The sequence below is a fragment of the Mya arenaria genome, chromosome 6 (assembly GCF_026914265.1).
Source record: "Mya arenaria isolate MELC-2E11 chromosome 6, ASM2691426v1".
Lineage (NCBI taxonomy): Eukaryota > Metazoa > Mollusca > Bivalvia > Myida > Myidae > Mya > Mya arenaria.
This window is the reverse complement of record NC_069127.1, coordinates 43,652,585-43,668,929: the sequence shown is the minus strand read 5'-3', so window position 1 is coordinate 43,668,929 and position 16,345 is coordinate 43,652,585. Positions and strand designations below refer to the sequence as shown.

The 16,345-nt window shown below is 37.6% G+C and overlaps 1 protein-coding gene across 4 annotated transcripts; it reads left to right on the top strand.

The window, feature by feature from the left end:
* Positions 1-2,089: 2,089 nt before the first annotated feature.
* LOC128238704 (uncharacterized) lies at positions 2,090-13,475 on the top strand. 4 transcript variants are annotated; one of them, XM_052954868.1, is made up of 4 exons: positions 2,090-2,692; positions 6,373-6,997; positions 10,048-10,180; positions 10,572-13,475. In XM_052954868.1, the coding sequence occupies exons 2-4, from the start codon at positions 6,423-6,425 to the stop codon at positions 10,872-10,874; spliced, it is 1,011 nt and encodes a 336-aa protein (XP_052810828.1). In that variant the 5' UTR covers positions 2,090-2,692; positions 6,373-6,422; the 3' UTR covers positions 10,875-13,475. The 4 variants fall into 4 exon arrangements, with proteins under 4 accessions (XP_052810828.1, XP_052810827.1, XP_052810829.1 ...); XM_052954867.1 differs by lacking the exon at positions 2,090-2,692 and adding an exon at positions 5,983-6,121; XM_052954869.1 differs by lacking the exon at positions 2,090-2,692 and adding an exon at positions 6,008-6,096.
* The last annotated feature ends 2,870 nt before the right edge of the window (positions 13,476-16,345 follow it).

Here is a 16,345-nt window from a genome sequence, read left to right as displayed (position 1 = left end):
TTGATGTATTGTTGACATTGATGTGTAGAACTGCTGCATTATTGCATTCGCTACTCACAGTGTGTGTATACCACGATACCACGTGATAAATTAAGTCATATATGCTAAGTCGGAAGGCAACATTTTGCTGAAAATAAAGACTTTAAGGGGCTGTACTGCGTATGATGAAATAGCGAAAAAAAAGAAGAAGAAAATTGTCAAAAATGACATAAACTTGGTATCTATGTGTACACTGCATTGATACTTACTAACTGAAGTACCACATAGTTTACAATTAATTTATTTTCGCATTTTTTTCCGTATTTTTCCATTAAAAAAGATTACTAGGTATGTCTACCTAGTAGAATTCATTCATTAAGCGTGACTGGCTAGTCGATGTTATCACGTGATATTACCAAGCTAGGTATATAGCTTAAATATTCCAACCGTTTAAATTAAGCCGTCGTAGCACAGTGGATACAACACAGGACTGCAATATTGGCGACATAGTTCGAACCCGGTCTCCGACTCGATTTTTTTTTTTACATTTTGGTATTTTTTTTACAGTTATGATATCAAAAACCAAACATTTTATTAAATAATTGTCATGAGATTCGTAACGAAAAACGAAAAACGTTGGTGCCAATCCGGTGTACAGTCCCTTTAACACAAAGATAACTTTTTTTTTACTTCACCATTTTAAATGGAACAGAGGGCAGTCTGTGCCGCTTAAAGAGCCCAGCATTTGTTTTATTACCGGAATTTGATAAGGTGATTAGTTTCATCAAACACTTGGACAAATCTGTTTCCAAAATAATGTTTTGACAGTGCTCCGTCAGATGGCCATAATGTGAAAAGGTTTGTCGAAGTGTTTAAAGAAACTGAACTCTCAATCAAACTCTTGCAAAAGACCGAAGGCGGGGCTCCGCAAGAGGCGTAGACTGCGCTATGTTTCATTTAAAATGGTGAAGAAATAGTGAAGTAATCTTTGTTTTAAGTTTTCATTCGAAGAAAAATGTTGCCTTCCGACGTAGCATTTATGACGCAATTGTTCATGAGAGTCCTGTTAATGCACCAGTCAATTGTAACATCGCTCACCCAAGGTCGGGGGAACAGCGGGGACTTTGACTTTCGGTCCTGCAAATCCCGGGTAAAATCCCCGACAAATGCCCCCCGCCCGAAAGATACCTAGGTAAGGTCCATTCCCCGCTATTCTCGGTGCGAAAACAAAACCACCGCATTCGCTTTAAAAGTAAAAACACTGCCCATTTTCCCCGCTATCCCCGGTCTAACCCCGGACCTGGGGGCCGTGGTTACAACTAACTGGTACATAATGCCTCTACATCACGGACTTATACACATTAAAACATAATACCCCTTGGTCACGTGTACCTCCTTTTCTCTGACATTGTACGTGAAGTACTTCCATTTGTTATATCAAATGAAGCAACAGGTTTTGCGATTAACATGATATATACATATATCATTCGATGATTTGAGCAACTCAAAACGTAAGTCAGCTATTCCACTGCTATTAACACCTTCATGTACACCTCCGCCGACCGTTTGTCCACTGTTCTGCCCAACCAACCAGCCGTTATCAACGCTTAAGAAAAATGTGGATTTTAAAGACGATATTTGAGCAAATATCAACATTTGCTGAAGGGTTCCAGCTTTTGGTATCTTGGTTTTAACACTCCTAATGATTTACCACACTTTATTTCTTCATACAAAAAGTTCAAATTACAAAAACATAGGCCAGTCCCTTTAACCAGAATGTCATCTAAATTTAAACTGTATGTACGCGATCACCTTCATCATGAAAACTTTGATATACATAATGATATATTACGTGAAATTTAGTACATGTATATGCTTTTTTTACGATTTGTCATTTATTATCATTGATTTTACGATATGAATTAGGATTTCTCTCCCATGCAAAACTAAAGTCCAGATATAACCAAGTATACTGAATAAATATTTATACAGTGGGTCATTTATATGTTTTCAAATGAATTAATTGAATTCATGTTTGCTCATGAAAGCATGAACTACAAGGTCGACAAGTGATTATACCTAACAAGGTGAAGTAAAGGTGGGATGTGTACCGTGCAAATGTGTATCACTTGCGAGTTAATCAATACCAAGTACGTATTCAGTATAAAACATATGTGAATGTGAAGCGAACATTGTGACATTTATATAAGATATCAGACAACTATAATGTATATATCAGATCATGGCGAGGATTACCATTCTAAGGTCGCACATGGTGAAACAATTCACTGATCAAACGACGATTTGGTGCTTAAAACGCCTGCGGACGACAGATAACCCAAGCTGGATACGATTAGCAAAAGGTCGTGCTCGGAATACAAATTACCTTTAAGTTCTCGATTTTAAATACAAGTCTGTGGGTATTTGTACTATATAATGTGTATAATGAGGCTCAAAGTTTAGATTAAGTTCAATGGACGATGTCATACCTCTAAAACCGGTGTGTTCAATGCTGGCGGTATTAGTGTGACTGATTAGGACAAAGTCGATTGGATTATTTCACCAAGGAATTCACCTTACGAGTCAACATTTTTTATTCATTCTTATATATATCGCTCTTTACAAACATACTTGGTCATACATCCAGATTTGTGATATTACATGTTGACGCAGTACTTGGAATCCAGGAAAATATTCGTACCCGCAATAAATGGTAAGGATCGTTCGTTTATCATATAACAATACATCTATGATTCTTAATTTAATAATGGTATTCAATAATTTCAACTTTCAGCCTGAGCTGAATCCAGCATTATGTAAGGGCCGCCATCTAGATGCAGACTTATGTACAAAGATGAAAACAATAGCAGATGCGATCGTGCATTTATATTGATTTCCCCCTAGTTGCAGACAGACGATAAAAAAAGAACACTTCCTCGGCAGACGAGATTCCCTAAATAGTTGCTGCTAGTGATACACTCATTGGCGCCTTCATGTATCATTAAATATGTAGCTTTGTTTTAAGATATATAGCATCACGTTCATGAAAAGACCGTAGCTTTTGACCGTGCAGATGGAAAATAGACCATATAATGCATAATGCAACGGAATTGACCGTTTAAAGCATGAATAAAGAGTATCTGTCAAATTGTACGTAGCTTATAATTTGTTCCTAAATGCCGTGATTATAACGACAGTTTACGATATTAAAACAAATGTTATATAAGAACAGGCAGTGACTGGCGATTCTACTTCATGTATACTCATATTGTTATGGTGTTGCACGGTTGAGCGTGAAATGTATAGACTATATTAAAATAAAACAAGCAAGAACAAGTATTCTATAATAGATACATGCACCATGTGTCTGCGTGCAACTCTCAAGAGATATCAAACCGATCCTGTACATTACATAATATCTCAACAAACCTGAAGTACTTGTAATGTCAACAGTACGCTTATAAATCACTAACTGGGCCATGTTCACATGTCTGACAAACCTTTTTTCTGATCGTTTCTTACAGCCGAACACAAATATGAACCCTGGATTTTATCAAATTTATAAACCTCTTCTTTTGGGCGAGAGCAACATCTAGAAAAAAAACGCTGGCAGTTAGTGGCATGAATGACGAAGAGCTAAGAGCGAATAATGAAACCTAAATTTGTTATAAAACATACACACTCATACACACACTTTTTCTACAAAAGTATATTTACGTGCTGTGAATTGTGTGTTTACGCCTTTAAATCATTTGCGTTTTAATATTAGACTCGAATGATCATATGATTTGAATTACAACAAGAAAAGTAACATTCGCGTTAGCCATTAGTTTACAGGTGTTATATATATATAATTTTAACCTTCATTTTACGCCACTTTACGAAGTCCCACGCTCAATGTGAGAACATTGTTTTGTCTGTTAGAACACTGCATGTACATGTAACACTGATTTGTCTATTTGAAAGCTACATTAAATACCATATTGACGTATTTTCGAAACTACGATCATTAGAACAAGACATCCATATATATTTATGTAAAACAACTGTAATTTTTGTCTCTTTTAAAACTTCATGTAATACCATTTTGTTTGTTTGAAATTAAATGTCACACCGTTGTGTCTTTTAGAAAAGTACAGTTATACCGTTTTGTCTATTAGAACAATATATCTCGCTCCTATTTGTGTCTTTGTAAACTATAATACGTTTTGTCTGTTCGCAAATTACATTTAATACCGTTTTGTTTTTCTTGAAACTACATGTAATACCGTTTTGTAGTTTGGAAAAACAACATGTAGTACCATCTTTTTGTTTAAAACTATATGCAGTAAAACTTTGTCAGGTGGACTACTTGATGTGATCCCGTTTCATCTCTTTTCAATCTACATGTAATACCATCTTATATGTAAGAAAACTGCATGTAACACAGGGGTAGAACCAGATGGAACATTGTATCATCGCTCCTTGTAAAGGAAGGGGCCACCACCATGCATATATGTCGCCTTGACCAACCCCATTACCCTATCCATAATTTCAAACGTATCTTAGTAACTATATCAAACTTCTTACTAAAATGCTGATCGGAAATGAGTTAAACAAGACCTTCAATCACGAGAGTAATGGTGTAGTAACTGTTTTTTTTATTATTTAAGCTCAGCGTTCAATAAGTAGTGTGTGTATACGTGAAAAGACTTTATAATTTATCCCCACGCTACTTATTACACGGTACTACCGGTAACCGATTTACATAAAACTCTAATACGATAACACCAGCATCAAGTACAAAGCAGTAATACATTGACTGCGGTAGTCTTTGATGATATTTTGAAAAATCGCATACAATTTTAAAGGCATAACTGAAGAGTAGAAATTGTCAAACCAACAAAATGTATGGACGTCAAGATGACGCTTTTACCAGATTCAGTGGCGTTTTAAGTTAGTTTGAATTACCTTATAAAGAGTGAATTCCTTTTCTCGTGGCTACGACTAACTATCTCGTTCCGACGACCTAGTTATACCGTGGTCACGACAAGTGCGACCGAGGAAGTCGTGACCACTGCATAATAAGATCACACATACCACCTCTATATAACCGTATTATATCTGACTTACAAAGTGCAAAAATGCTTGAATAATTGCAACAATTTACACACAATGACAGAGTAAATGGTCCATTTACCGTACCGGGTAGTATTAACCGTACCTGGTTGTATTTACCGTACCGGGTAGTATTAACCGTACTTGGTTGTATTTACCGTACCGGGTAGTATTAACCGTACCTGGTTGTATTTACCGTACCGGGTAGTATTAACCGTACCTGGTTGTATTTTGAACCAATCTGAACCAACCTTGTGTCAGAGATACGCTTGTTCAGCGGAATCTAATGTCTACCTTCAATATATGATACACGTTCCTTTTGTAAGGTATCCATTTTTCAACTAAGATTAAATAGGTTTAATATATACCACAAATTTACCATCGTCATAACAATCTTTATTGGTAATATTATGACGTAATGACTGTCGTAATAGCTATTATTCAGTTCAAAGATTAACGGAAAGGTAACAGATTAAATGAACATCTGTCTTGTGGGTTTTATTTTGGAAAGTCTTTACTGAATAGAATGTTTTCATTGTTATATAACCCTCACCAAGTTTCAGGCCTTTATCCTGTCTTGACCGTGTTTGAAGGAATCATTGCCACAGGTTAAATACACGATTAGAATGACATCAATGTGCAAAACGTTCGTGAAACGATTTATAAATACAATACGTGTTAAGGCGTATTTTGAAAAATATATGAATGACTACCATGCCGCATCTTTTATCAAATGACATTTAACAGCATTAACTGGATTGCCAGTCAAGGTCGAAATAATAGAAACTGCAATCTCTCATCTATGAGAGTGTCATCATGCGAGGTGTATGTGTCATCTTTGCTGTAAAGGTATCTGCATGATCACAGATGCATCCCATTCATTTTGTGCCGTATAAATAGTTATTTCTCAAGTTGTAGATCATTTCTGTGCGGTTGCCTAATATGGCCAAAGGGAAGTTTGATCAGTGAAAATTACTACCTTAAGAGAACAAACTAATTCTGTGTGCATTGGATTAAATTGTAGAGTTTGGTTACTTATCAGGGTGTATGTGACTGATAAGACGTTTGATTAATATAAAAAAATGATTGAAAACAAATTTGTGTCTTGATCTAAGATAAATGTAATATATGGGGGCTGTACATATTCAATCTTATAAGGATACTTAAACATGTTCGGTGTGTCACGCCTACGTGCATAAATATCATTATGAATATTTGAATGGTAGCGTTCTCTTGGTGGGTGAAACGATCAAACGAGAATACATGATTTATTTGATTCTTTTTTCTCGTTTAAAGCAAGATGATTAGCCGATGGATGACTAAACGTGAACTGGCTCGTTGACAGAATGGCGAACGGATTAAAGATGAACGGTTGCCACGACAACGTGTTCCACCCCGGGGAACCTAAGAATGGCTTAAAGCCCGTGTACACGGCCAATTCCAGTGAATTTGGGGGCCGGAAAATCCGGAAAGTGAGCGATAAAGAGTACCAAAGAGATGTCACCATAGGCAAGGCCCCGGACACTTTCCCGTGCGGGCACGTGCTGTGTCACAAGTGCATACGGCGGCATATGACACCTTCACTGGAGGATAAACTGTGTTGTCCGCTCTGTGGTAAAGAGGCCTCCAAAATATTCACCGCGGACCCAGGGACATCCCTAGGTTATAACGTAGACGAAGTGGACAATATAACGTTGTTATCCAATTTTGACGATATGACAAAGAAATTCAATGGACTCAAGTTTTCAATACGCCAGCTCCACCGAGAGTCTGTGCAGTCCCGAAGCCTTGCTATGACCTTCACGAACTGTGGTTGCCACCTGTGTAACGAAAACCACGGAACCCTCCAGGTGTTACAAGAGTTTAACGAGCTACAGGTGACCCATGTGAGGCCCAAACTGCCACCAAGAGCTTATTACAGGTAGGCCAATGATTGGTTTAGGTGTAGGTTGGGGGTTAGGAGTTGATGACAGGTGTTTCAAGAGTGTAACCAGCTACAGTTGAACCATGGACTTATAACTTGATCTAACTCTAGGCTTGGGGTGGGGGGTTAGGAGTGGGAGTCAGGTGTTTCAAGAGTGTAACAGGCTACAGTTGATCTAGGGATTTTTTTACATGATATAGGTGAAGGCTGGGGTTAGGAGTGGGAAACAAGTGTTTCAAGAGTGAAACAAGCTACAGTTGACACATGGACTCATTTCTTGATATTTGTCTAGGCAAGGGGTTAGGAGTGGGAGACCGGTGTTTCAAGAGTGTGACCAGCTACAGTTGACCCATGGACTTATTACATGATATAGGTGTAGGCTGGGGTTGAGACCGGGAGACATGTATTTCAGGAGTGTGACCAGCTACAGGTTACCCACGGACTTACTTGATATAGGTCTAGACTGGGGGTTAAGAGCGTTTTACATGTGTTTCAGGAGTATAACTACACATTGTAGCTACAGGTGACCAAGGGACTTATTACATGATATAGGTGTAGACTGGGGGTTGAGACAGGGAGACATGTGTGGAGTGCAACCAGCTAAATGTGACGCTTTTGAGGTCGAAACTGCAAATAAGGGCTTATGGTATAATTATATAGGTGAAAACTAGGGGTTATGAGCGACGGACAGGTTTTTCAGGAGTGTATCCAGCTACATGTGACACACATGTGAGGCACTTACTGCCCCCCCCCCCAGGGCTTGTTACACTTATGATGGGCGATTTTTGATACATGTGTAGGCTCAAGGGTAAAGAATGTGAGACTGGTGTTAATTGAGTTAAAACAGTTATATGTGCCGCAAGTGAGGCCCAAACTGCCGCCCAGTACTTACAAAAGGTAGGGCCATATAGAAGTGGCGTGTTGGCTATGGTCAGTGGGGGGATGGACACAGTCATTGCAGGAATGTATTGAGCTACAGATGCGCCATACAAGGCGCAAAATACCACCTATATATACCATATTGCAGTCAGGGGTGCTTTTCATGGAGGGGCTAATGTCCTCTTTAATTAGTTTTCAATCTGGTGACTTATAATTAAGTAAAATCACTTCAGGGCCCATATAGTAAACCACCGATATGCTGGTATTAAACTGTCTGTGGGAATTTCTCTATTTTGACTGTTGCCTACATTATTCATATATCCGGCTTTTGATCGTGTATAATTTGACTGGTGGAATAAGTTTGTCCAGATGAAGCCAGGTGTCATAATTATTGATTTGTGGCACTGAAGATATCAAAGGATATGATGTTTTTATTAATTTGCATTTTTTATAATCTTTCAAAAACAATTTTAAACGAAAATATTATTTGATAAATCAATTAGGTCTATTAGCTGGCCTCTTGTTGTTGTTTTTATTTACAAAATTTGAACTATGTCAGAATGATTTTCGTTATTCGTGTATTATGGTCGGTTCATTGGCTGTAATTCTTGGTGTTGCTGTTATACAGAGGATGTATTGAAACTAGTAGAATGAAATTCAAGAGCATTAAATTCTTCGCCCGTAGTGATTGTTTGCTTTATTTGGATACTCTCCAGAAATTTAAAACTTTTATTTGTTATAAACCCTTTTGATATATTTATGTAATCTCAATTTAAATAATTGGTTTTTATTTGAACGGATTAAGATAACAAATGACACAATGGTTTATTATAGTCTTCTATGTATTCGTCAACGGTACGCATTGATCAACATTTAAAATATAATGAAATGCATTTAATTTTAAACTTTTATAATGCGATAAAAACATACACAATTTGATGCCTGTAACATACTGGATCCAAATTACAAACCGCGTAGTATAACGTCAGCATCTTGCATTGTTTCACAGCATTAGTTGGTTCTAGATACAATTACTAACGAACGTTAATGACTCTTCAAATAAATGTTAAATGAGCCATAATGATATGCTAATATATTATCTGTGCATTGGAGATATGCAAAGTAGGCATCGGCGATGAAAGGAGATCGATGACAAATGTCCCATTTTGATCAATGGTGGAACTTGAACTGTACAAAACGGTCCATGTTGATCAATGGTGGAACTCGAACTGTCCAAAATGTCCATGTTGGTCAATGGTGGAACTTGAACTGTTAAAAATGGTCCATGTTGGTCAATGGTGGAACTTTAACTGTTCGAAATGGTTCTCCGTGGAACTCGAACTGTACAAAATGGTCCATGTTGGTCAATGGTTGAATTCGAACTGTACAAAATGTTCCATGTTGGTCAATGGTGGAACTTGAACTGTACAAAATGGTCCATGTTGGTCAATGGTTGAACTCGAACTGTACAAAATGGTCCATGTTGATCAATGGTGGAACTCGAACTGTACAAAATGGTCCATGTTGGTCAATGGTTGAATTCGAACTGTACAAAATGTTCCATGTTGATCAATGGTGGAACTCGAACTGTACAAAATGGTCCATGTTGGTCAATGGTGGAACTTGAACTGTACAAAATGGTCCATGTTGGTCAATGGTTGAACTCGAACTGTACAAAATGGTCCATGTTGATCAATGGTGGAACTCGAACTGCATGTTTATTATGCTTCATACGATCAGCGTGTAGGTTGTAGCCTTAAACTTTGCTGTATCATACGTCTATCCAAACATTCTTCAGCGGTCTTCACTTCACGCCTACCTTATCTGTGTTCGTGCTTTCTTCAAATCTCGAACAAAACAGTACGTGAAACTATGCTAAAAATCCCTATTTTAGATAACTAGTTAACACTGTAAAATGATACTGACTGGGTCATACTATATATGATTGTGTATTGCATTGTATGATTTCACAACTTCCCATCTGAAGTTAAAACGAGGACAATAAAATCATTTTTCTCACCTATACAATAGTCCCATCCCTTTCGTTTACAATTCGGTTCAAAATGATACATGCACTGCTGTGCTATTTACACAGTTTTCTGTTCATAACAAATATTCGTCTGTTGTTTCAAGGAAGGAACTCATGCTCACTGTCTTGCCCTCTGCAGGTTATGTCAGGGTGATGTGGTGACGTCATTCTACAGTCAGGTGAACTCGTGCTGTATATGTGTGCCGTGTACGTACAAGGAGCTCCGGGAGAGCGAACACTTCCCCACCCTCCGTCTCCTCTCCGATAACGAGGTAAATTCACATTATATTATTCGTTTGTTTTCTTGCTTATGAAAACATTCTAAAACATACGAATAGCATATTGAGAATGATTATGTTTGTAAAACCCAATTCAATATTAGTAATTCGTATTGTATTACATTAAATTTAGAGATTTGGGCATTTTAACATAATTTTACAAACACAAAACCACAAAAATAGTTCACTGTCCTTTTATTTAAATAAATACGGTATTTGTTTCGCTAAATTGGTATTCGCTAGTAGATATAGGTGATATTTTGTGGGGGCGACAACAGGTGGAAACTGACTGCATTGATGTATGACGTTAAAGTTAAGTCAATCAATGTCTACTAATTGAGAAGCATGCAATGTTTTTAACCAAGCGGATAATTCTTTGTTGAAGGCCACTCACAACCCGATAAGCGTCCTGGCGGAAGTCGGCAAAATAATCGCGAAGAACACCGCTCCGCTGGAGTCCCTGCACGGGAAAAATGTGATAGAGGTCGACCACAAGATCCGGCTGCAGGAGTCGGCAGACGAATTTAATTTCCGGGAGACGTCAGACCGGATCAAGCGCATGGTGACGGAGCAGGAGCAAAACCTCATCAAATTGGCGTCATACCGGATTCAGGACAAGGGCGGCCTTTATCACATTAAGGGGAGCAACTCTATCGAACAGAACCTCAACGAAAGTGTCGTCTGGTAGTTGTGCGGTGTTAATGATAGCTGTTTTATGGAACTGTGTAACATTAATGTTTGTACTATCAGTGTTTTGTCCTAGCGGGGTCGGGACGGAGGGCATTTAGACAGACTACACAAGCAGCTTCGGAGTGTTCCAAACATCAAAACTATGGTGAGGTTAAACAAGAATCAAGCCGTTCAAGTCTCGCCTGTCGGGACTCATCCATGGACGAAACATTTGTTTTTCAGTTGGAAAAGAGGAACCTTCTAAGCTGTGTTTCACGTTTCTGTCATACATGTTTTTGAATGCGGTGGAGTGAACTTAAACGGCTGTCAATGGAAACTTGTTCAACGCGGCAACGGAATGGTTGCGCATATAATTATTGTTTTAAAATCATAAATACACGCTTTGGTTAAAAAATCAGTTCATGACAAACCATAAATGCAGACCTTAGATTGAATAAGTATGCTAAGGTCTAAAAATGTTTGCTTCGTCTATTTATTAAATACCCGATATGCATAATTTGTGAACACGAATCTCGAAAACATATTGCAACATGTGTGTTAGTGTACTGCCTTAAGGCAGTTATGTTCAGATTATATTCATGCAACTATTTTACCTATGTCGAACTGTTTGCCTGATTGAAACTGCGTGTTACCGGTCTACAAGGTTGTATGTATTTAGGTGGAACGAAAATAATCATTCGTTTTTGTAATTTTATATTTTAAGTAGCTTTTGCCGATGTAAATTTAATGGTGCTTGACTATAAAAAACTTATTGAATTGATTATCATTTTTATCTTACACAATAATATCCAGTCGAGAGTATTAATTATTGTCATAACTGCTTGCCTACGTCACTGTGATGTTATTTGTTAGTGTTGTTGCTTTACAAACATTGTATATGTCTCATCTCATTATCTAAGGCCATTGAGAGATCTGAGGCTAGTGGGTGATATGTAGCTTGTTATTGATGTTTGTATATGTCTCATCTCATTATCTAAGGCCATTGAGAGATCTGAGGCTAGTGGTGGATCTGTACTTGTTATTGATGTTTGTATATGTCTCATCTCATTATCTAAGGCCATTTAGAGATCTGAGGCTAGCGGGTGATATGTAGCTTGTTATTGATGTTTGTATATGTCTCATTTCATTATCTAAGGCCATTGAGAGATCTGAGGCTAGTGGGTGATATGTAGCTTGTTATTGATGTTTGTATATGTCGCATCTCATTATCTAAGGCCATTGAAAGATCTGAGGCTAGTGGTGGATCTGTAGCTTGTTATTGATGTTTGTATAATTTTTGTCTCATCTCATTATCTAAGGCCATTGAGAGATCTGAGGCTAGTGGTGGATCTGTAGCTTGTTATTGGTGTTTGTATATGTCTCATTTCATTATCATGACCTTAAGGCTAAAATGAATTAAACTTGGTAAACTCCATGTATTCTAATTTCCATTGATGTAAAGCCGTATTGCTGTGCTAGTCGTGACGTTTTGTGTTCACCCAGGCGTGTGTACTGCATCTATACGACTGGGGTTGCCCTCACCCAGGCGTGTGTACTGCATCTATACGACTGGGGCTGCCCTCACCCAGGCGTGTGTACTGCATCTATACGACTGGGGTTGCCCTCACCCAGGCGTGTGTACTGCATCTATACGACTGGGGTTGCCCTCACCCAGGCGTGTGTACTGCATCTATACGACTGGGGTTGCCCTCACCCAGACGTGTGTGCTGCATCTATACGACTGGGGTTGCCCTCACCCAGGCGTGTGTACTGCATCTATACGACTGGGGTTGCCCTCACCCAGGCGTGTGTACTGCATCTATACGACTGGGGTTGCCCTCACCCAGGCGTGTATACTGTATCTATACGACTTTGGTTGCCCTCACCCAGGCGTGTATACTGTATCTATACGACTTGGGTTGCCCTCACCCAGGCGTGTATACTGTATCTATACGACTTGGGTTGCCCTTACCCAGGCGTGTGTACTGCATCTACACGACTGGGGCTGCCCTCACCCAGGCGAGTATACTGCATCTATACGACTGGGTCTGCCCACATTGTAACATGTCATCAATTAGATAATAATACTGGCATGTATATATACACATATTGGACAATCAGTCTAAATAATATTATACTGTGTGATTGTGTCGTGGTGTTAATTTTGTTTAGGGTGGTCAATTCATTCAAGTCGTTTATAGTAAAAGGTATTTCTTCTGTAAAAATATATCTGTCGATAGTGATAATTTTAATATTATCGTGGTTAATGTAATGTATTTGTTAATGTATGTAAATGTCAGGTGCAGTCTTCGTTTCGCTATAAGTGTTGATGCGTTTCTAATGTTTTTGCTTTCAATTTTAAGGACTATTTTAACACCCTTTCATTTTGTAAATATCCATTCACATTGTATTTATACTGTATCGAGAAAATTGGTGTTTACCAAGACAGTTACTGATCGATGTTATTTATTGTTAAGATGTTATGTCAAACGAGAGATCTCTACAAAGGGAGACAACCAGGAACTGTTATTTAATGTTTATATATAGTTGTTACTGAACTTGATGCTTTGTTATGATGCAAAATGGGTGTTGCAAAACTATTAAATTTGGCACATTTAAATGTGTTGTTAATTTATCTTACATGATATGTTTCGGGTTGTTCGTTCGTCGTGCGAGGTTGAAACGTCATGTTTATAATATTTTTCTCAAATTTGTATTCAAATAAGTGAACTAAATAGTAGTTCGTTCTAAACCCATACCGTGAATGTTAAATGCGATATCAAACAAACTTCATTTAAAGCTGTTGAAAAACAAAGCCAGAATGAGAAGTATGAGAGCCATGCAGTAACTTGCCGCATTAATGTCAATACCATGATAACATACTTCAGTCACCAAGATATAGTTACCAATTGTAAGGAAAGCGCCGGTCAAAAGCGTTCCACTAATCATTAAATTCATTAACTATACTTCTATTTCAACGATTAACCATATCACAATTTAAGAACAAAAGCACAACTCAAACATGTTAACGGCCTTTTGTCCGGAAATTGTGATGTGTTTTGCGGTGCTGGTGGTGCAGGATGTTTCTGGTTTCCTAATGGACGGCAGCACAGGGATGCCCCAGACTCGCTTGGACGCACTCGTGATAGGGCTTGCGAAAGAGCGGCAGTTGCGCACTTAACACAACAACTTACATACGTTACTGGTCGGTTACAGGAACATTGTGTGGGAACGGACACCGGATATAGCTCAAAAAGTGATATCTCGATAAGCGTTTGATTTTGACACATGGAAAGTTTTTTTTATATCTTTTTGTATTATATGGAGATATATTTATCAAAATCGAAGAGTTTTGAATCACTTGATACAGTGCAATATACGACTATGATGGAAATGTGTCTCCTCTTTTGTATAATAGCCCAATTCTCGCCGAAAGTTGCATGATCCTTCACAAAATGTTCATTTATGTGGTACGATTTCAAACATAAATCAACAAATTGAAGATAAGAATAAAAACTGAATCGAGCGATTTCATTGTAATTGCATAATCTAGTAATGTGTAAGATATCAAAATGATATATTTTGTTGTTACGGAGATATTCATACCTTTTGATGCCCTGGCAGTGTACTGTGGATATATGAAGCAAATAAATAACTGCACAGGGTATAGCTATTGAGTGGACTGAGAATAGTAACGATGTATTTAGAATAACGAGACTGGGATAATCATTACGGCCATTACCTATACGCGAGCTCGAGGGAAATGGTTCGATGTTGTCCATATCGAGGGTTGAGAGCAAAAACATGTTGTTTTTTGTATCTGTATCTGCACTAAAAACTGTTTCATTCATACAGATTAGTTAACCATGATGGTTTTTTTTTCACAAGCATCACTATCTAAATATTTGAAATACGCCGGTAATCTGATTAATCGAGGAACACAAAACATGACCGTAGAATTTATGTGGTGTTTGCTATTCATATATATATAGTATTGCTTTGTAAATCAAGTAGGTACGTTTTTGCACACAGAAAGTCATCAGTAGGGATTGAGATATTGTGATAAAATTCGGAACACGTGAAGCTTTTTTCTAAGCTTGGGTCGATCTTGCTATTACTTAGAACAGAATAAAGGTCTCTGCTCGTTCACTTCAGCGAGAAAGTATGTATTGTGACCAACCCTGATATTTAAGCAGCTTGCATATATACGTTCATTTAGGAGATCATGTATTAAACTCATTGTTAACTAAAGTTTGCCCAATAATTTCTTATCAAATTGTACTCTCACTTTTTGCAGATTATTTGAAAGTTCGAAATAGACATACATGTATATTGTATATTAACAGTGTTACTATCAATTTTTGTCCCATTTTACATGTTATCACAAGGACACACATTTCTCAACTTTTAAACTATCACCAGTACATAATACGGCTATCCCCACTACAGTACTGTAAACATTTCTAAGGCTATATCTTTAACAGTTTAAAAGTTACATTGCCATTTCTTACAATAAAAATAGTTGAGCTTATGCTTGTGAAATCCTTCGATTCAGATTTTTTATTTATTCGATATATTTCCTAAAAATAACTGTTACAATACTTGTCGAAATTCTGTAAGTTTTGAGGTGATCATCTCAGATTCGAAGAAACATTTTCTGAAGTCTGCTAAATCGTAAGCACTTTAAAGTATTCCATAGGCCAAATTTAGCATTCAGCTATTAGTTCAAACACTTGCTTCATTTGTGGATACGGTAGATATGCGTTAACACAGCAAGATCCTATTTCTGGTAAAGAAAAACAACTGCATAAGTGTCTGTTTACTTACCACTTTTTTTTTAGCTATATCCGGTGTCCGTTCCCACATAGCGAGGAAGTTGAAGACTATCAGGAACAGTGCGGTATGTCTTTCTTTGAAAGGGAGTTTTCATAATAAAGTTGTACAATTCATATCCGAAGTCAGGCTTTTTGAAAATTACGTCACAAAAAGGGAACCGTATATGCTATTTTTGAAATGTAATGTGTTGTTGAAATCGAAAGGAGAATCGTAAAGTGTACTTTCGGTCATTCGGACCTCCTCGGTCATTTTTATCGAAAACAACCTCGGATGTATTTGGACGGTTTACATACTCAAAAAAGAGGTACATTTAAGCCCGCTGCAAGTAGATCGCGTAGTTATTTTATTTATCAGTTAAACTTTATGACTGAACTTTTGGGAATCTTACTTACGTTTTCAATAATACACTTTTTTAATGGCAATCAATTTAAACTTAATAAATGCAAGTTAAATGCAACTCTATAACACTACATTTAATTAATGATAGAATTGAAATATTTACGAACTACTTCTACTGATGTACCGGCATACATTTTTTTCGATAAAAATGGCCGAGTAGCTCCGAATGATAATTCGGCGTGATATATTTCTAATATTTTTCTCGCTAGTGCCAATTATATCCGAACCTTTCTATTGAACCATTGCTTGCGTTTT